The sequence below is a fragment of the Hypomesus transpacificus genome, chromosome 8, assembly GCF_021917145.1.
Source record: "Hypomesus transpacificus isolate Combined female chromosome 8, fHypTra1, whole genome shotgun sequence".
Taxonomy (NCBI): domain Eukaryota; kingdom Metazoa; phylum Chordata; class Actinopteri; order Osmeriformes; family Osmeridae; genus Hypomesus; species Hypomesus transpacificus.
Window position 1 is genome coordinate 7,919,652 of NC_061067.1, and position 20,698 is coordinate 7,940,349.

Genomic DNA, 20,698 nt, shown 5'->3' on the forward strand with positions numbered 1-20,698 from the left:
ATTATACCCTGCCATACAGGGGGTCGAAATAATAAACAGAATGTTGGATTGTGGGTGATTGCCAAACTAAAGACTTTGAAACAATCCTGGCAGTTCTGAGAGAAAGATGTAGCAACAAGAAAAGCATTCAATGAACATTTGTACATAAATGAATGTTTCCCTAATGTAAAACAAAACATCAATCAAATAACATATTACGCAGATACATTTTGTAATTAATGTTATTACACTGTTGATGTTATGGCACGTGTATGAAAATCTATCAGCATTAAAAAACCTTAATGCCATCATTGTATTGTCGCTGACTGCATATATTCCAGTGCAGGCTAAACATGTGTTCCCACTTTGCACACAATTAAATCAGATTAGAAGTTCCCCTTCTGTTTTCTTGGCATTTCCCTACCGCAGAGGCGGGACCCCACAATTAGACTGTAGTTTTGGCCTTGGCTTGGCCCTGCAGATTCGTCACTACACACATCAATCAACCTCGGCAGGCAGCGAGCTGACCTCATAGGCCAAAGTCCTGGGGGAAAATCATGGAAGCAGGGACTCACAAAACCATCTTTCCTGATTCCTTAGTTCATTTTCGCTTGCTTCTTTCTTCCTTGCCTGGTTTCTCACACGTAGTAAAGCCCCAGCTTCCACCCCCTTCTGACTGTTTTGAGTTTCAAGGAGCCAAGCCGACTGACGTAAAAGAAGGGGAAGACTTTTGAGACTCATCTGTCAGTCTCTCCGAAGACATCCTTCTGTTTTGGCTCTAAAGGGTGTTGTGACCCTCATTGGTGTTTTGTCCCCAGGGTGGGGTCTTCTTCCACCAACAGGAATATCTGTCACTTCTGTCAGCCTGTCATCCACGGGAGCCAGATCAAATCGCACTGTGCATTTGTCTTCCTCATCTGTTTATGATCAGACTCAGGCACAGCACCTTATTCATCACATGAATATGAACGACTATCACAAATGAACATGAGTCTTTATCTGTTTCAATCCAGTTATACTTAAAATAGAGGTTATATTTTTACAACTGAACAACAACTTATTAAGGCCAATTAATTAGGGCCATCTGATCCTTAAGGATTGGAGCAGGAGGAGGAGGGAGCAGCTGTCTGGTCTGGCCATAAACAACGTCTGAATACCCAGAATCCTCTCTGTGTTAATCTTGTCTGCAGAGTGTATACACACGCATACACACAAACACAGCACCTCCATCTTGGCAGGAAACAGTTGATCTCTGCTGTTAGCCGTAGCCATAATTCATGCAGGATTATGCTAATTGCCGCGAGCTCTTGTAAACCTCTCTCGCAACCGTAGGAACGCCTAGAGATGAGTCATCAGACACGTGGAAACACGTCTGTGACAGCACGCCATTTCTTTCCTCCCTCTACCTTTTCACTTTTCTATAACATTCCCCGTCTCAAAAAGAGGCGTATGTGACTCACTTGTTAGTCGTTAACTTTCAAATGCCCCCGAGCTATATGTTCTCTGGTTACTTTAATTAGCTTGCAGTATGGCTGACATACCTTTACCCATCAAGATTTGTGTTGCCTGTTGATGTTTTTCCAGTTAGGATCCTTTTTGGGGAGACTCCTCAAGCTAGATTCCTCAGTTGATAAGATAATGAGGTCATAGGCCTGTAAAAAATGACACTGAAACCGACAAAGGAAATTTGTAGAAAACAAAACTTTATTTGAATCCCATGTGACCCCTATTTGCCACAAACATTGCACAGTATGAAAAGAAATCACATCATTGGGCATCATGTCACATTAGCTATACACATGGTCCTTTTGTACATGAAATGCTTTCTTTTTGTTTAGTTGTTTTTTGGTGATTTTGAGATGCTCAGTCTGGTTGTAATACGATAACAAATGCAAAACAGACCTATATAGTGTTATACTTCCAGTCCACTGGCCACTGCTACTCTGGGTGAAGACACAAGGTTCAGACTAAGAACCTGCTACATACCTCTGAATATGTTCATCTGAATAAGTTCATCTGAATTCCCTCCGAAGGAAAAACAACAACAAAATTCAACCAGAAAAAAATAAAATAAAAAAGGTTTCCTTTGAAAAATAGTGAAAGGAATAGTAGCAAAATAGAACAGGCAAAAACTATACTCTTATCATGAAAACACATAACACTTACTACAGTAGTGAATAGAGTTCCTCGTCGATGTCCAGAGCAAAGTATGATTAAGACACAGAGATGAGTCTCCTGCCGTCCTGCTGTGCAAAAGAACGGAGGGGAGTCAGATCGATCGCAGACAGATCACTGAAATGTAAAACAACCCATCCTCGGGGGAGGAGAAGGGGAATAAAATAAAAGAAACACCTTTAACTTGGGAAATAAAAAGGAAAGTTGTAAAACAGGCAGCTTTTGTCCTACATTTTTTGGTCCTGTGTGCAAAAATGATACACATTTAGATACATACGCTTGTATATGAAAGAAGAAAAAAAAGAACTATCCAAGGCACCTTAATACAGTCTTTTTTCTTTCTATTACAAAAATCCTCATCAGTTTTGATTGGTATACCAAAAATAGAAATGACCAGGCGTCTGTTGACGTGGGTTTGTTCTCTGTTGCGCACCGACAAGTTGATTCAACTCGCAGAGACAAGTTCCTCGTGAGAAACGAAACGAGTTGATTCTCTATTCCTTTTTCCCCCTCCAGCTCCATCTTTCCTCTCTCTTTCTCCCTGATCTTACGAGACCCGTTGCTTAGCCTGCAGCTCCATCTCGGCTGCCCGTTTGAGGGCCACATCCACCAGGAGCTGGAAGCCGCTGAAGTCCTGGGTGAGGTCTGGCGGGGTGGGGGGCGGGGTGTTGAAGAGCCCGCTCTGGGGGCTCATGCTCCCCTCCAGGGTGGTGGTGGTGGTGGGAGGGATGGTGGTCTTCTCAGCGGGGCTCTCCAGCACCTCCTCCTTACACCTGAGCAGCCCGCCCAGAGCAGCCGCCGACTGCAGCAGCTCCGCCGCCCTGTCTGTGTTCAAACTCAGGAAGTAGGGAAGGGAGGAGTGACTTGGCTGCACGGTCGCCGTGACAGTGGTGTGACAGATGACGGACGGGCGGGCGGGGGCGGCCACCGGCGGGGACGGGGAGGCTGAGGTGGGGGAAGAGGAGGACGGGGAGGAGGTCATCCTCAGGACGCTGGGGACGTCGGGCTCGAAGCTGGAGGGATGGAGGCCACGCTTGTCGTAAGCGTCCTCCGTGCCGGTGGCGGTGGCGGCGTGCTTGGGCGACTGGGAGTTGTCGGAGAAGCTGTCGCCCGCCTTGCTGCCTTTCCGGGAGATGGTAAACTGGTTGGGGTCCTTGCCGTCTTTTCGCAGCAGCTCAGGTAGCAGTCGTCGCCGGGCGTTGATGAACCAATTACACACCTAGATGAGAGGAACCCAGGGTAAGTCACACCGTCTTGTCGGACTTAGATCTCACTTTCACTGGGTTTCACTTGAAACTAAACGTGTACTATTTACAAAGCTGCAGTTCCCTTTTGCACACTTGCGCAGTGTGACCTTGTTTTTTTTACAACAACAATCAAATAGTTAGAATGAGAATGTTTGAATTTTTGCTGGTTCTGTGTTAAAACTGAGACTTATACAACTAAGCCGTTGGCTAATTTTTCTCTAAATCCTTTTGTAATCTATATGAAGAGAGTCAACTTTCTCCCTCTTGTGTTTCTTCCCCCACTCTTTTCTCTCTTGTTCCCAGTCTTTTGTTGGCTGTGGAGGGCCCAGTGAGCCCAGCAGTTCTTACTATGTAAATGACTCTGCATTGTTCCCAGACAGCTGGGCTGGATAGGGCTGGAGGGAGGGAAATTCCTGACTGCCTTAGCCAAGCCCTCACCACACGAGGGAGGGAGGGAGGGCGGGAGAGGGGTGGGGAGGAGGGGTGGGGTCGAGGGAGCAGTTTGCTCAGTTGCCTCTGCTCTCAATGTGTATTCATTTAAAACGGTCTCAGACCGAAAGGGAGCAATACTGTGGAACGACTCACTACTCAAACTGAACGTGTCATGGTTTCTTTGTCCATGTGTCATAAAAAACAAACAAACAGGAAATGATCCCAAGATGGGAACACCGTCATTGTTTTCCCCCCAACGGCTAGTCTGAGCACAGCGGCTGATCATATCCTACAACTTAGTCATGAACCTCAGAGGAATGTTTCTCAGGCTCAGATACTTTGTCTCTCCTTTGTTTTCATTTCCCACCAACTACAGCTGTATGGCCACTGCTTTGGGTGCCTACCTGCAGAGTGGATAGCTGGGTCTGGATAGACAACAGGGATTTCTCCTGTTCAGAGGGATAGGCATTGTAGCGATGCTCAAACAGCCAGTCCCTCAGGATCTGGACAGACTCCTTGGGCAGGTTCCCCCTCCTCTTCCTCTTCCCGCTCCCCCCCGAGCTGGATGATAGGTCCAGGGGGGCGTCCATGCCGTCATCCTCGTCTGTCTCGCTCCCTGACAACATCATCATGCCTGTGGGAGGAACAAAGGGTGTGTATGAGGAAAGGCACACTAGAGACTGACTACACAGTGACATCCAAGTCCAAAACACCGATCTTTCAGCCGATATGCCACATAACGACTGTGCCAGCCGGCTTGTCAAACACTAGCTGTCTCTAATGCAGCTGATGTGTCAGAGCCAAGCTGTCAAGTTCAGCCATGTGATTCATGCCGGGGAGGGAGGGAGGGCGCAGAGGGAGAGCGTCACAAAGGCTGCTCCGACGCTGTGTCAGTTATGAAAACCTGCCTCAACAAATACTGGAGGGCCTACTGTAGAGAACACACACGCCAATGTGTTTAGACCAGACATTGCAGAGAAAGGGCTGGAAGCTGACAAGACATAACACAGTAGTTATGTCAGCGGCAAAATATCCCACTTCCTGCACTACTAAGCTCTATTCTATGCTACAGACAATTCTAAAGTTCCAGACAATAATCAAGTTAAGAAAATCTGTAGTTCCTTAAAAATGTGAAGTATGTTATCTATATTAGTTTGTATGATTGTATATAGTCATTCTTAATACAGCTTTGGAGTGTTAATTGATTGCGAGTGTTAGTACAGTGAATACGTCACAAATTGCCAAATGTAAACAAAACTGGAGACACTTTGTTGACACCGTTAACAGATCCACTGTTATTTATAGTCAATTTGTAGCATTTTTTTTAACTCTTGCTTGCTCACAACTTGCCGCTCAAGGTGTTCCCAAAGTTAGTTCACATTTTGCTTTAGTGACGGGTTGGGTATTTTAATAGGTTTTCAAGATTCTAACATAAAGTAGTTAAAGTTGTAATGACACGTGTAAGAGGTCTGCATGGAAATTCCCAAATAGCCTGTTCTTGGTGTGGTTGGAAATGGAGAAGAACTTCTCGAATGAAATTCACAGTATGAGATAATTACGTAGGCTTGAACAAGAGAAGGGGGAGGGGGGACCTGTTGCAAATCTGCGTCTAGAGACTAAACAAAAGAATCTTGGTCGTCGATCTGTTCTTTCAATATATTTCAAATGTTATTGAAAGAAAACTTACTATACCATGACTTTATTCCTAAGTAGTACATAAATGTTAGCGAATTTGGTATTTAGTGACCACAACTGAATTTATTTTACAAGTTTAAACAGCGTGGAGAAGTTTTCTATTGTGCTCACACGAGGTCGAAGAATGCGAGAGCAGTCTCGCAGACGGAAAGCAAATTGAAACTTCACTAAGGAAGTCAAAATTGAGTGTTGTGTAGGTCTGGATGTAGTCACTTGGTAATAAGGAAAGCATTTTTGTCTCTCTGGTATATGGAAACTATGTTGCTTCTACACGAGGCGAGGCAGCTACTTGGCCAACACGTCTCAATCCCTGCCTATGGCACAGGAAACTTATGTCTAGTGGAACGTCTTAAACATATTATACATTTTGTAACACTCCGAATGATGACGTGATTACGACAATATACCACTGGCACATTCACCTTTAAGGTTTGGTTCGTATCGGCTCATTTGAGTCAGAAAGGTCCTCATAAGTTTTACAGGTCCACAAGTTAAGTTAATGTAAACATAATAATTGGGTCCGGTAAATCTATCATATTTACTCTTAACCAAATAGGCGTGAAATAAGTGTAAACAACTGAAGAAAACTAGAGATGATTCTAGTTTGGTATAGTTCTTATAACGTTTCCTATCAAATTTGACAGCCCGTCAGCACATGGGAGAAAAATCCTGTTTTGTCTGGAGCGGAAACAATAGGCTACATGGCTTGCAGTGAAAACACCATTACATTGAGTCCATTGCAAAATATATATTTGAAAAGCATGTACATAGCTTATTGATATCTATGCGATATTGCAGACCTAGACAAATTCAAATGCAACGTACCCTTTTTTGTCTTCATGTCCGCCAGAAATCCCCTTTTCACGGTGGCCACGAGAAAAGCGCAGTGTTTTTTTTTTGTTTTTTTTCCTCTCCTTCGATTTAGTCCTTGCTGTTCTTCTTTCCCAGGTATTCCCCACACGTATATTCCAAGTGGCTGCAAATGTGAAATCGGTTAATATCCTTTTCGTTTTAAATGTCCGTCGTTTTATTTGCTAGAGACTTAGGGTACCTGAGATCTGCGCCTCTCTTGGCTTGCCTTTCTCATTCAATGTGTGTTTGATCACGAAACTGGGTGACAGCTATCTTTGACAGCTGCGTGACTCAACGCTCGAAGATCCTCCCACTTGGAGAGAAGAGGAAAAATCTGTGACATCAGCATGGCTTGAACACTGACATGGATACACTTTTGCATCTGAAGCTCATACAACACATGTTTTCATACAAATTGCTAATGTAGTGTTCCTTTCATCCCATCAATAAATTGGAAATGAACAACTGTAGTTTTTTTCTTAGGCTATTTCTCCTGCAATAGAGTTGGCCTGGACAAATGCATTAGCCAACATTATATAGTTCTAGGCTGATAAAATTATCATTACAACATATGTTGCATTTGTATTTGAATTGAGGCTTGAGGCAAGGATATTGGCGTATTTACCAGGTCAGGTTTTATCAGCTGCATTGTCTAGTTATCGTCATGCTGTTTTGTAATCACTTTCAGTGTAGTAGGACGCACGGGACGCGATCATCTCGTTAATGTTTTTTGTGTTTGAATGGCAAGACAGCGTATACTCCTGGAAATCTAATTGTGCATAATCTACCGTAAAATCACATACTGGTGAACGGATACTTTCAGTAGCCTGTGTTTTTCTGTATTTAGATGGCGGGAGTAAACATTACTGAATGCGCCAAACAACGGCCCACGTGTTGAAATATGGAATTACAGGAGGATTATGGACGCTTGCTGTCAAATTGTGTTTGCATTGGTGCTATCAGGCATTATTAGGGTTCATTTTGGAGTACGATTCAAGTACAGCCTATTCCTCGACTGCAAAATCACTATGCATATAGGCCTACTGTTAATTTGCACGTTTCATTTTACGCTTTATAAACTAAATTATGTTGTCAACCCCGATTTTGGTACATAAAGATCCAGTCATTTGTTTCCCATACAGAATATGTGACAAAAAAAAGAAATCCAAAATATGGCAATTTTCTATGTCTCCATTTCGAGCTTTAGGGCTTCATTCTGCAATTTGTCGCCACCAGGTGTTGAGGCTGCTAAAACGCGTATGCGTCACAACTCCTGGTATCAGGGTGCACTCTACTGGACACCTTGTGATAGGCCTAAAGCTTTTTGTTTTTACAGTTGAGCTACTTTTAATTACACTGATCAAACTAACAATTCATACCAAACTTTTAAACAACAAAGTTGTTTGATTGAATCAATAACCCTACATCTTTAGACAACAGTTGAAAAGGAGAGAGTGAGAACCACGGGGAGACTATTTGTTGCCCGAATGCTGTGTCTGTGTCGGATCTGTTGTGTTGTGGTCTGTGCGCACACATACCAGGTTAGGGATGTCAGCAATTCAGCCAGTCTTATTGAAAATGTAGACTGGTTGGCTATTTGGTTATAGCCTGCAAGTCAAGTGCAATCTGAATTTACGGAAACTAATCCAAGGAGATTCTGCCTGTAATGTAACAAGACAACAGACGGTCAAAATGTGTTTAGATGATTATTTATATAGCCTGTTGCCCCATTGTATGTATAAGAGATCACTGATGTTTTAAACGTGATTGCTGTTAGTTGTAGGCCTATAGGTAATGGCCCGATAGTCCAAACGTGAGAACAAACACCCTATAGTCAGTAAATCTGTTTCTTAATTTGATTTGGAACTTGGCTATGGGTTAAATCTATATGATTACATTTGCATTAATCATGTATTTAATTTTGGTCCGTAACAATGTGCATGATCGTTTTTGGCAAGCATTGCGCATTCCATTACAACGACGCCGCCCTGACGTGGCTGTCTGGAGCAAGCGAAGATCTCAGTGTTCGGTGACACATCAAATCCTTCGCATTCTCTCTGAGGTAATTTACCCCTTTACCATGGTGGGCACATCTTCGGTCGTTAACCATGACGGAGCCTGAAGAAGAGAGCGTCCGGTTACACTTTTCGTGTCTAAATTTAGGGGAACTGTGGTGACGCAAAATGGCTAAACTGGGGTCCTCTGTGTAACAACGGGAACAAGACTCGGGTCCATGGAAACGTTCTCTACAACTTTACTGTTATTGATGACAACGTTTATTTTTAGTGTGTGCTATCATCCTTCCGTAATACTCCGGGCTCTAGCTTTAGGTATAAAGGACAAGCTTTCAAAATGCAGTTGTACAGCAGTGTGTTGACACACTACCCTGGATCCTCTCGAAAAGTTTCGAAAACGATCACAAGTGGTACCAACGATTTGACCACAACTACAACGAACTCCTCTGCAACAGATAAACAGGAATTGACTGGTGAGCGAACGTCGACCAACGGACATTCAGAAGGAGAAACTAACTCTGTGGCCAATATGTCTGCTTTTTCATGTTATGAAGCTGCTTCAATGAAGCCAGTGTACTTCACATCACATGCAGAAATAATCATTCGGCGGCCCGACGGAGTGAAGAGGTCTGTTCCTATTCATATTGTAAAAGAGACCAGACGCAAACGGTCATCTCCAGACACCTTTGATGTGAGTCCGGGGCGTGATGTAAATAAGTTGGACAGGCCTACTGAACTTGCTGTGGACTTAATTGGTCACTTGAACAGAAGAGAGGAGCAATTTGTTGAAATTCCAGGGTTGATCGAAACTTCACTGATTGATTGCGGAAACGAGGAGCCGAGATACAGAAAATGTGAAGAAAGGATGAGACGGCTTATTGCGAATGATTTCGTCGTGAAAAGTGACATTATCAATGCGGAAAACAAGCATAGCAAGGAGGTCATGGCAACGGAGGCAGGACAGGATATCATAGATAAGCAAGATGATGTGATATGGGATCTGGACTCTCCATCAGCTGAGCACGTCTTTGAACTACGTGTCTTACGCGAGCCATCTCCCCAGAAACAGCCAGCTGACATTGACGAAAAAGTGACACGGTACTTGGCTGAAGTAGAAAAACAGAACAAATACCTCCAGGAGAAGCACAAGTACAGATTTCAGATCATCCCAGATGGCAACTGCCTGTACAGGGCTGTTTGTAAAGCAGCTTATGGAGATCAATCGATGCATAAGGACTTGAGAGAACAGACAATGCACCATATAGCCGACCACCTGGATGAGTTTAACCCCATTATTGAGGGTGATGTGGGAGAATTCCTCATAAATTCGGCACAGGAGGGAACATGGGCTGGTTATCCGGAGCTTTTGGCAATGAGTCAGATGCTTAACGTGAACATCCACCTGACGACCGGAGGTAGCTTGGAGAGCCCAACAGTGTCGACCATGGTGCATCATCTCGGTGAAGAAGATGCGTCTAAACCTGCGATATGGTTGAGTTGGCTCAGTAACGGCCACTACGACGTTCTTCTGGACAGATGTCTTCCCAACCCAGAATATGAAGACTGGTTCCACCACTCACAAATACAAAGAAAACGGGACGAAGAGCTTGCAAAGTCAATGGCTGCCTCACTGTCTAAAATGTACATTGAGCAGAATGGACCCATGTAAACTACATGTGACATGTATCCTGCTGGCCTGAGGCTATAGGCCCTTTATCAGGCACCGGTTGCACTTTGATTCCGCGTGACTCCAACATTGCCTTAACTTATTTTTTGTAATGTGTTTTTTGACAAATTTGACAGAAGTGCAGAGCACACCTTCATATTTTGCTAATGGTCTAGACCAGACCAGATGGCTTTTAGAGCCTGCGTTTTCATATTGTAGCCTACTTTTCTTGTCATTTGGGGTGATTATTATTAATTTTCATGAGCTCTAAGCACTTATTTATTTGTATTGCAGCTAATTCATACTATTTTCTATTAGTATTAGGCCTATTTCTATGATTTTAGGCATGTTTTAAGTGCTTGATGCACAAATGACAACATCGTTTTTAAATAAACATTTGACATTGCAGATACTGGCTATGGTTTTTATTATAGCCTGTGACATTGTAGACTTGCAATACATTCACAATAGATCCTGATGTTTTTATTCTGCATCTACACAACTTCTAAATGGAATGCTGTGATCCTACGTAATGAGGTCCAACACATGGACCTGGGAATATTTTGTTAAAGCTTAGTTACAGACATGTCAACATTATGATTAGAATCACAGTCACGCACTACTATTGATACAATAGGTTATTCCTCCTAAGTCTAATTAGGACTTGAATTAATACTTCCGTATTTCATTTCCGTTCTGTAATTCACTGGCCTGATCATGTCAGAGTTGCAGGTCTCTTTTTCTGCTAATTCCGTCTGCTGGTGTGTTCCACAGCACCAGTAGATGGCGTGTTAGATTCCAAAATCTCACTAGTATTGAAAAATTGATGTTAACGAGCATACATCACTGTCAGTTGCCAAGACACAAGTGTAGGTAGGACCTTAAATTGCAAGTTACTCGACAGACAGCTGGAGGATTACATTATCACTAATCAATATCTAATTAATAATAATAAAATCTTATGTTTGTCGTATTAATACAAGTTACATCTTAAATCTATAGGATACGGTAAATATGGTAAAGCTAACTCATAGAATAGTTATTTCCATACACAAGATTTCGGCTGTGTGATATTGGGCGGTCATTTCGCTACTTAATTTGCCATAACGGTTATCCACAAATATTTTGAGATCCTCCTTTAGCTGTAATATGTGATGACGTAATTCTGCAGTTTTTGTGGTTTGGAGAAAAAAAGTTTGTAGGTTGAAACAACATCGCGTTGAAGTCCGATAGTTTGAGCCCCTCTACCTTGCTCTCTGTAGATGGTCCAGCTAGAGCTACTCACTATGCGCGCACAGTAAGGTGAGCGTGGACGGAGAAACCGCAGTATTGGCGTCTCCTGCGACTGTCTAGTGAGGAGGAAAAATACTTCAGTGACAGACCGTGGATTTGGATGCCAGCATAAGCATTTCCGACTATCAGTAAACAGACAACCAGTACAAATAGCTCCATCCTCAGAAGTTGTAGGATACTTTGAAACAACTGCGACCGAAAGAACCACCGTGGTGCAGTCGTGTTCCCGACTTAACAGACATCGACAATGTCGGGACATCGGGTGCAGTTCGCAGACCTTCCCTCCAGTGACCACAAAGGAAGCCCCAAATTACATAGTAAGTAGCTTAACATAAAAGCTTTTGTGAAGAGTCGCCTGTTATTTTCTGTTGCTGTTGACTTTTTGAGCTTTTACACACTGACCTTGAGAAATCATTTCCTTTAGTTAATTTTTACTATTGTAATATCGATCAATGACATCTGCATACATGTTTGATAAGCTTAGACTGGTCTCGTCTGTAGCATTTTAAACTGGTGCAACTGTCTATTAAAATTGATCGCGTTATCCGACTGTATTGTCAGATTTTGTTGAGAAATTGGCTATACACAAATTATTGATTTGATGTGATTGTCCCAAATCACTAACAGAGTGTTTTAGTGACTGTGCAGTCTTGATGCATGGGTACATTTTGGGTATATTTGGATAGCTGCTGTATATTATCATCTTAATCGGTGTACAATATTATGATGATTCCATTCATCACAAATGATTGACTGACTCCATGACTACAGGGCTACTTACTGTTTTACCGCAATCTCTGCCTCTGTCTACAAGTCAACATATTTATTGTACAGGTCCATACAAATAGCAGTGGACACTTTTATGTTACTACTGGTGTCTGCCAAGTTAGTGCTGTTGTCTCTCCAACACTCTTTTTGGAGGGAAGCTCTTACCTCTCTAACTTTGTGTTCCCAAAGTTAAATCAAAATAGCACTCTTCTTTGTGCCGGTTTTACTTTTAGCGAAAAATAGCATCTACTTCCTTTCAACTTTGAGTCTGTATTTGCACCAGCTTAGTATAAAGGCCCTGATGATGTGCTCAAATGTGGTTGTGCCAGATGGTGCCTGCCATGTCACACTACATGCGTCATGTTTTGTAGGCATGACTGGACTGTCATTGCATGTGTGTGTGTGTGTGTGTGTGTGTGTGCGCACACGTGGATATCGTTGTGTACGTGTGTGCATGTGTGTATCCCTCACCTGTGACCCACTGTGTGTGAATCAGCCCTGGGATTCAAGCCAGCTCCTCATCTGATTTACTGCATATAGGGGTCAATCTACTCATCACACGGCTGTAGGTATCTCCTGATACGTTCAACTCAAAGTGGCGGATGCCCTTGCAGTTTATTGGTAATCTGCTCAGCGCACTCCCATGTAGGGGCCCCTAGGCAGATTCAGAGGATGTGCTGAAGGAGGGAGTCTGTCACTCACAGGGCGCCGTGATGTGGAGGTGACACTCATCTGGTAACCTATCTTCATTTACTGGGTGCGTTGTTGCGCAACGCATCACTCAACTAGAGCGGAGATAGGAAGGCAACAGAGAGACAATTGCTAGACTGTGTGTGTGTGTCTGTTTGTGTGTGGCTGTTTGTGTGTGTCTGTTTGTGTGTGTCTGTTTGTGTGTGTCTGTTTGCACATGTGTGTGTGTCTGTGCATGCGTGTCTGTTTCTGTGTGTGTGTGTGTGTCTGTTTCTGTGTATGTTTGTGTTACAGAGTAGTGCCGTAAGAGAATGCAATGTCGTGATTTATACTTGCTTGTGATAGTTCCAGCTGGACCTCCCCTCTGTGCTGCAGTGTGCGTTCACTGTGAGACGTGGGGCCCATTGCCACGGTGACGAGATGAGTGACAGGCCATGTGAGCCAGAGCCCAGTGGATGTCAGCCAGGTTCTTCAAATCCTTCTAGAGTAGACACACTGTCCTATTAGGTCGTTGAACCGGTATTTTTGTTTGTGTGTGCGTGTGTGTGTATGTGAGTGTACAAATGTGCCTTTTAAGCACCAGTGGACAAAACTAGTTTCAGAAGGTGCATCTGTTTACCCGGGCTTAAGAGTCTACAGGTAATAGTGAATTTTGAATTGTGTACTAGAAATCTTATGAAATATGAATATGCTATTTTAGGTTCCAAAAACACATTATAAAAATGTAGGTTCTGTGAGTCATGTCCAGAAAGGGGCATTTGTTTGGTGGGCCGAAGGTTAAAAAGTGCTGAGTTCAGTGAGGGGTGATATTGCCAGTGCTTGGGTTGTTTACAGGCTTGGGGCAGGCGATGATAAAATGGCCTCTTCAGCAAAGCAGCTCCAGATATTGTGCACCCTCCTCCCCTGCCTGCTTCTCCAGACCCTTTTACACTCGTTTGTCCCCATCCCCCTCTTCCTGTGGTCCAGTACCAGGTGATGACAGTGTCGAGTTTCAAAATCCAGCTCTCTTTCCTTCTCTCTCTTTCACCATAGTAGGATTAAGTCACAGCTGCTGAGCTTACTGGAGTCCAGGCCTGTCTCTCTCTCTCATGAGTACCACAGAAAAGGCAAGAATATACATCTCTGATTCAGACAGGGGGATGTAATATCAGGTTACAGAGTCTCTGGGCTTGGATCAGACGACACCTGGATCCCAGCAGGGATCTATGACTTCATCCAGTTTCATACACCAACATGTTAACCAATCATCTTTGAATTAAGCCAATTCATTTTGTATGAGTCTGACAAAGAGTTTTGGCGTCAACTCTACTGAGACAAATGGGATGGAATAAACAAACCCAATGAGTCAAGCGGGTGTTTTATTGAAAGCAGTGTTCATCATATACTGGTTATATACTGTATGTGTTACGGACGTTTTATTGCCGTGGCCAATGGCCATTTATACTTCCTGTGCCATTGGAGGTATGTGGTGGTGGATTATGTAAGCTTCAGTCAGAATCCCACAAGTGTTTGTTTGTTACTTTTATAGAAGCACTGCCATTGGCACATCCGGAATATCCATGCAATATTCTTAGAGTGACAAGGTCAAACCCTCACCCGCACACACTGGCACACACTCGCACACACTCGCACGCATTCTCACTGTGGCCTTGAAATAGTCGGCCAGGTCAAATCTGTTCAACATAATTACTTAACAGGTTGTGTTTGTCAGAATGTCCAGAGAGTAACTCTAAACATCGTAGCTCGCTATCTCACTTATGGGTCCCCAGGCGTTCATTTAGTGGACATGAAGAGTGCTGTGTGGGCGAAAATAATCACACTTTGTGTTTTTTTACCGCCTTAGGAATGCAGACTGTGTGTGTTCCATGTTTTAGTGTGTGTGTGTGTGTGTTTGCAATTGAGTGTGTGTGTGTGTGTGTGGGGGGGTGTCTCTGTCTCAAAATACTAAATTCCAGACACAACATTTACAACTCCCAAGTGTAACCCACGGTTGAGAAGAGGTGAGAGTGACAACCTCACAAGAGCTCAACATCTAAACATAGCACGTGTAGTCTAGTCAGCGCCAGGCTTACAGCACCCGAAGCGTCCTGATCACTCTCTCCTTGGTGGTGCATGTGAGCGCGATAATGGGGGGGGTGAAACGATCCGAACACATGGCCTGCCTGCCTGCCTGCCTGGTTTAAGGAGCAGGGCGCAAGACCCCACAATGGACGAGCACTTGGGATGATCCACCGCCCTTCTGGAACTAACCCAGACCCTCCAGAGATGCTAAACAGCTGTTTTCACATCAGATTTAAGGCTGCTCCCTCAAGAGCTCTTAAGTTACTCTGCGTGAAGCTATATGTTTTAAAGTGCCCTCGGTCGCCTCGTCCCCCCCTGCCGAGGCTTGCTCTTGTTTTATCCACTCAGACGAGGAGGAGCGACTGTCACAGATAACGTAATAACAACCTTGCCTGCATGTCAAGCGTGGGTTTTAGTGCGTCAAATGCTTCCGTGTGTTTTTATAAACGCAATAATACATGCCACCTCTTTGCTCACTGTCTCTTTACTATATTTGTGTTCAGTCACATATCCACGGCGGTCCCTTTTTTTCTGTTAACATCATTTTTTTGGTCGTATCCAATTATCCTATCATTAGACGTAGGTATGTTAAGTTGGTTTACTTTTAATGGACCCACCTACTGTGCATGCTGTGAAGTCCAGTGTGGCACCAAGTGTGTAGTGTGGGTGGTAGTTTGGATGTTAGCTCTGACGGGAGTTCACAAGAGGTCACTGGCAGGAGTCACACAGCAGCAGGACCAGGAACGTGTCCTTGTGCGGGGTGTGTGAACGAAATGACTGGCTTTGGGCTGTCTCTAGATATCAGTGGCAGCTGTCCTCTCTTGCTCTGATACTTTCCTCATCTTCATGTTTCTGCTGTCTCCTCCATATCCTCTCTACTTTCTGATTTAGGAGAATTGGATCTCTCACTCGTTATTTCCCCAGCACGGAGAAGATTTCTCTCCTGTCTGCCCGAAGCCAGCTCACGCTAGAAATGTATTTGGTTGTGTTTCCCTCGCCTGTTGATGTTCATTTTTCATGACATTATGAAGTAGCGGGGTAACACCAAGCGCTTAGGCCATTCTGTTGACATTTAGCTAGAGGGAGTGTTTATAACAAACACAGACACATAGTTCTAGAAATGACTGGAGTTTAACCGCAGCAGTGTGGAATCAAAATCAGTGCCTGACTGAATAAAAGGATGCAGCTGTGAGAAATTGATGTCACACGCTGAATGAAAAGTCAGGGTGGGACAGGATTTCATTATATATATATACCCAATATAATTTTGCCATTGCTTACGCTGTTCATCAACAATTTAAAGAAAGCACACATTACATAGTTATTTTAGAATTCCTTTCCAGTTAATATGCTTGTTAGCACAGTACTGACGGATTAGGAAAATGCTAGTTCCATTTTTTTATAACTTCAAACCCCATATCCTCCATCGTTAGTTCATATTCCATGAAAGCACCCTACAGTAAAAGAGTAGACTTCTTCTCTGAAGAAGATACCATGATCTGGCCAATCATGGTATCTTCCTCTGAAAACATCACCTCTGTCTTAGAGTGGATCTCTCTTGGATCAGATATAAATTACCCATCTTTCCACCTGTGCTCCATCTCTCCTCCTCCTCCCCCTCCATCGGTGTCATAGGATGCTGATGGAATGTGAAGAGGAACCAGATGTTCCTCCGATTGGTGCAGCCGGCTCCTCTTCAGGGATTCCACATTTATGAAGTTCTGGAGGATGGTTTCTCTGGTCAACAATGAAAGAGTTCAAGAGAGTGGTGTTAGTTTGAGCCATATTTATTTGGTAGTAGCAGTATTTGACTTTGTCTTTGAAATGGTAGAAAACGGGTAGTTTAAATACTCCTGAAGGTTATGCAAATACTCAACAATGTGCATGGCCAGTTCATATACAAAGGTTCAGTATATTTCTCAGAAGTTGAGTAATATGTATCCAAAATAGTGCTAGAACACATGGCTTATCGACAGTCAATCAAACCACAAAATCAATCCCAGAATGGTCTGAAATGATGGGTTTCAAAATGGTTTTTCACTGGTTGATTTGATACGGGACGCCGATTTTATAAGAGGTCTAAAATTGCCACAAAATCTTGATTCCCTACCCCTTTAGCAGTGTTCCTGAAATAATCCTCAGGATCATTTGGTGATAAGTGGGAATCTGACTTCTTTCTGGTCATGTGTGACAGCATGTTTCTCAGTCTGCAGACTTTCCCCTCTAAAGCAGTAATGATCCGTGATTCCGGCCCTGACGGCACTCTTTCTGAAAGGGGCTTGGGGAAGCACACTTGCTTTCTACTACACAGATGAGTACAATGTCCAATAGCCCCTCATTTTAAGACACTGTTGAGGTCATGTTCATGAAAGCATACTAAACATGGTGTCGGAGAGATGGCTAGTGTTCAGCTGTGTGTGTGTGTAAGTGTGTCTGTGTGTGTGTGTGTGTGTGTGTGTGAGTTAACTTGGCCAAACCTGATACGTGTTATCTCAGCCAGTCTTTAGGCCCATGCTGACTCCATTAAGTCTGTTATTTACCCAATTAAATTTGAATGAGTTTCTGAATCAGTCAGACGATCAGAATCACTGTTGGGGAGGATGGACCCCATGAACACAAACACACACACGCACAATATGAGAATTCACAATTGAATTACCTATAATTTTCCTTTGACATTGTGTTGCATTACCCCTTTGGTAAAGACATGTTTGGGAAACGTAACGTGACATCAGAACAGTAGCAGTTCTGGAATGTTTGGGTATTGTCTGTTACATTTAAGGATGGAAGTAAATGGGAAAGCATCCACTCTCAGTCAATAACCGTAAGCAGCTTCTGTCAGCTTGATAAATGTGAGGTTCATGAGGCAGGGTATGAGTGGGCGTTTACAAGTGAAACAGAAACTTGTGATTGGGCAGGACGATAACAGCACTTAGAAGGGGTTAGGGAGGAAGCAGTTTTCCAGAGAAAAAGAAAACTGCTGAGAAGCAGTTTGGAGGTGTAGGCCTACTTCAGAAGTGCCAAACACTCACTTTTAATCAACTCTAAAAAGCACCTACAGATGTACGTGTGTGGTCAGTCTTGCTCACTCATCAGATTGTAACGAGCTCTCTTTAAAAGTACATTTCCTTTCCATTATGAATTAAACAATGACAGCAAATGCAGTCAAAAGAGCAAAAAACTGTCATTTAATCCACAAACTTCATCCCCCCCAACTCCTCGGTTAAAAAAAGGAAATCATTATGAGGCCAATGCACTAATCCAAATGTTAGTTTGTTTGGGGCTAGCTGTCAGTTCAATTAAGCCAATTGACTCCCAGCACTGTGCGTATGCCAGAATGCCGAACACCCTTGGTTGGCAGACGAGCAGCCAGGCATTAAGGGCTGACACAAGCCTTGGTTCTAGCCAGGAACTTGATCTGAAGATAAAGGCTCATCACTTAAAGAGAAATGCCTAAAGAGTTCATCGGTAACACTTTGTTAAAAGCACTCTTCCAAATCACACACAGCAAGCTCAATGTCAAAACAATAAGTACACTTTTGGCTAGGTCTGTTAATTTGGTCTGTGTATGTAATTCACTTTTTTTGTGGCTACCTTGCAGTGCTTCGACATGTTGTCATACAGTATATCATATTTCTTATTTTTACATGTACATACAACATTACAAGTTTAAAGGCCTCAGAAGATGACCACCTTGTGACAAATGTAATACAAAGAAAGAAAAACCCTGAACAGCATTTGTTTTGTCCATGATCCTTAATGTAAAAGGGTGACCCAGATGATGAGTACTCTTCAAAGCTAGTTTTAAATCCAAGGTTGTGATGACAGGCACATGAGAACCATATAGCATAAGTTGTACATTTACATTTAGTCATTTAGCAGACGCTCTTATCCAGAGCGACTTACAGTAAGTACAGGGACATTCCCCCCGAGGCAAGTAGAGTGAAGTGCCTTGCCCAGGACACATGTCATTTTTCACGGCCGGGAATCTAACCGGCAACCTTCTGAGTAATAGCCCGACTCCCTAACCGCCCAGCCATCTGACTCCCTAGTTGTAGTAGTCCGCACTCATTTACATTCCACAATACCTTTGAGTTCACACTCATTTATAGTGCGTTTTGTGATTCGCTTCAGTGACACCCAGTGAAATGGAAGAGCAGCTTTTATTCTGTTTACCATACAGTTTCAGCAGCTTGTTTCAGGGATGCAGGGTTGGCAGAATTTTGCCAAATTTATGTAACAGTGAAGATCCTTTCTGACGTCAATAGTGAAGCTTCCGGGTTTAGGGGAGGAGAGAGAGCTTTATTAGCCCTCTTGGCCAGGTCATGGAGATTGTGTGCCTCTCCCTCCCTCCCTCCCTCCCTCCCTCCCTCCCTCTCTTTCTCTCTCTCTCTCTCTCTCTCTCTCTCTCTCTCTCTCTCTCTCTCTCTCTCTCTCTCTCTCTCTCTCTCTCTCTCTCTCTATGTCTCTCTCTCTCTCTCTCTCTCTCTCTCTCTCTCTCTCTCTCTCTCTCTCTCTCTCTCTCTCTGTCGGGTCATAAGAGGTTATTAGGGGTTCACAGCACTTTACCCTATCAATCATTTTCATAATGTTTGGTTTATATCCATGACAGCCGTTTATGTTGGGAAACTACTACTAGCTTAGCACAATGGCTGCAATATGTAAACTGGCACTACACAGTGTTTAGAGTGCTTTTTTAGCATGATGAGTTATTGTCTGTAACTTGCTGTTTGGCATTCTGTGTCCATTCTTAGTTTTGTTTAATTATCTATTGTGAGGCTCCCAACCGCATGGTGAAAGACTTGGCCTCGCATGCTAGTTCTCAGAGACAATGATAAACAGATGGTGGTGGATGTGTGTGTGTGTGTGTGTGTGCAGATGAAAATGTGTGTGTTTGCCTGTGTGTGTATGTTTGCTGTGTGTAGGTGTGTTACGCACCTTCCCCCAGAGGTTTGCAACTTGCATTTTCGGGGTGAAGTCCCAACAGTGCCAAGATGAAATGAAATGATTTTCATGTGTGGCTGACCTGCTGTGTCCGTGATAGAAGTGACCCCCTTTATCTCTCTGTGGTATGGTGAGCTGGAGTCACTCAGCTGTTTGGACCACCTGTGTGTTTCTAAAGTCATTTCCTGTTGAAATGACTAATGGAAGGCAATTATATGAGTTTCCGCGTGTGTGTGTGTGTGTGTGTGAGAGAGAGAGCCCTAGTTACTGAGAGTTACTTAATCAGGTGATTTAGAGCGTAGAGGAGAGGAAGAGAGGAAGAGGACTAATAATGGAGAGGGGAGAGCAGGTGAGAGGAGAGTATGCCCAGTTCTTTGTGATTTAACCCTGGCAGGAGAGAGCTCTAAACACAAAGCTCTTCTTTTCAACACCTGCATATTGCTGAAGTGAAGTTCTGTCAAACTTTTCACAACCCTTCCTGACCTCAAACAGACCTTCTCCAGAGTCTCTGTGGAGAGACTAGACGCTGAACAGCACTAGACTTGAAATGCTTGCGGGGATTGGGTGGCTGCCTTATCGCCTGATAGAAGTTTTGGGGTCTACTCTTTCATGTTCCCTGTAGTTCTCAACTCTGGGGTGTTTGACGAATTGTCAATTCCCCTCCCTCCCTCCCTCCGTCCCTCCCTCCCTCCCTCCTTCCTTCCTTCCTTCCTTCCTTCCTTCCTTCCTTCCTTCCTTCCTTCCTTCCTTCCTTCCTTCCTTCCTTCCTTCCTTCCTTCCTTCCTTCCTTCCTTCCCTCTTTCCCTTCTTCTCTCTCTCTCTCTCTCTCTTTTCAATTGTCCTCTCGATCCCTCTCTAAATCAGGAAAGGTGCCCAAGGTT

General features: G+C 43.6%; 3 protein-coding genes across 3 annotated transcripts in view; 2 read left to right on the forward strand and 1 right to left on the reverse strand.

Annotated features, from left to right (window-relative positions):
- Nucleotides 1-1,661: 1,661 nt before the first annotated feature.
- On the reverse strand, nucleotides 1,662-6,656 carry tgif1 (TGFB-induced factor homeobox 1). Its single transcript, XM_047024141.1, has 3 exons — nucleotides 6,354-6,656; nucleotides 4,238-4,467; nucleotides 1,662-3,373 (listed from the first exon to the last, which is right to left on the reverse strand). The coding sequence occupies exons 1-3, from the start codon at nucleotides 6,367-6,369 to the stop codon at nucleotides 2,702-2,704; spliced, it is 918 nt and encodes a 305-aa protein (XP_046880097.1). The 5' UTR covers nucleotides 6,370-6,656; the 3' UTR covers nucleotides 1,662-2,701.
- A 1,727-nt stretch (nucleotides 6,657-8,383) lies between these two features.
- LOC124470509 lies at nucleotides 8,384-10,469 on the forward strand. The gene has a single exon (XM_047024425.1). It carries the CDS (start codon nucleotides 8,733-8,735, stop codon nucleotides 10,062-10,064), a length of 1,332 nt encoding a protein of 443 aa, XP_046880381.1. The 5' UTR covers nucleotides 8,384-8,732; the 3' UTR covers nucleotides 10,065-10,469.
- Nucleotides 10,470-11,387: 918 nt separating this feature from the next.
- The window catches only part of si:ch211-285f17.1 (sickle tail protein), a 99,347-nt gene continuing 90,036 nt past the window's right edge, over nucleotides 11,388-20,698 (forward strand). The window contains exon 1 of the mRNA XM_047023367.1: nucleotides 11,388-11,671. Within this exon, the coding sequence (XP_046879323.1) occupies nucleotides 11,602-11,671 (70 nt within the window). The 5' untranslated portion in view covers nucleotides 11,388-11,601. The remainder of the gene's footprint in view (nucleotides 11,672-20,698) is intronic.

Coding starts and splice junctions, on each gene's coding strand:
- tgif1 (XM_047024141.1), bottom strand. Junction 3,374..4,237: donor CCCAGCTATCCACTCTGCAG/GTAGGCACCCAA, acceptor CCTCTCATCTAG/GTGTGTAATTGGTTCATCAA.
- LOC124470509 (XM_047024425.1), top strand. CDS start 8,733: ATGCAGTTGTACAGCAGTGTGTTGACACACTACCCTGGATCCTCTCGA.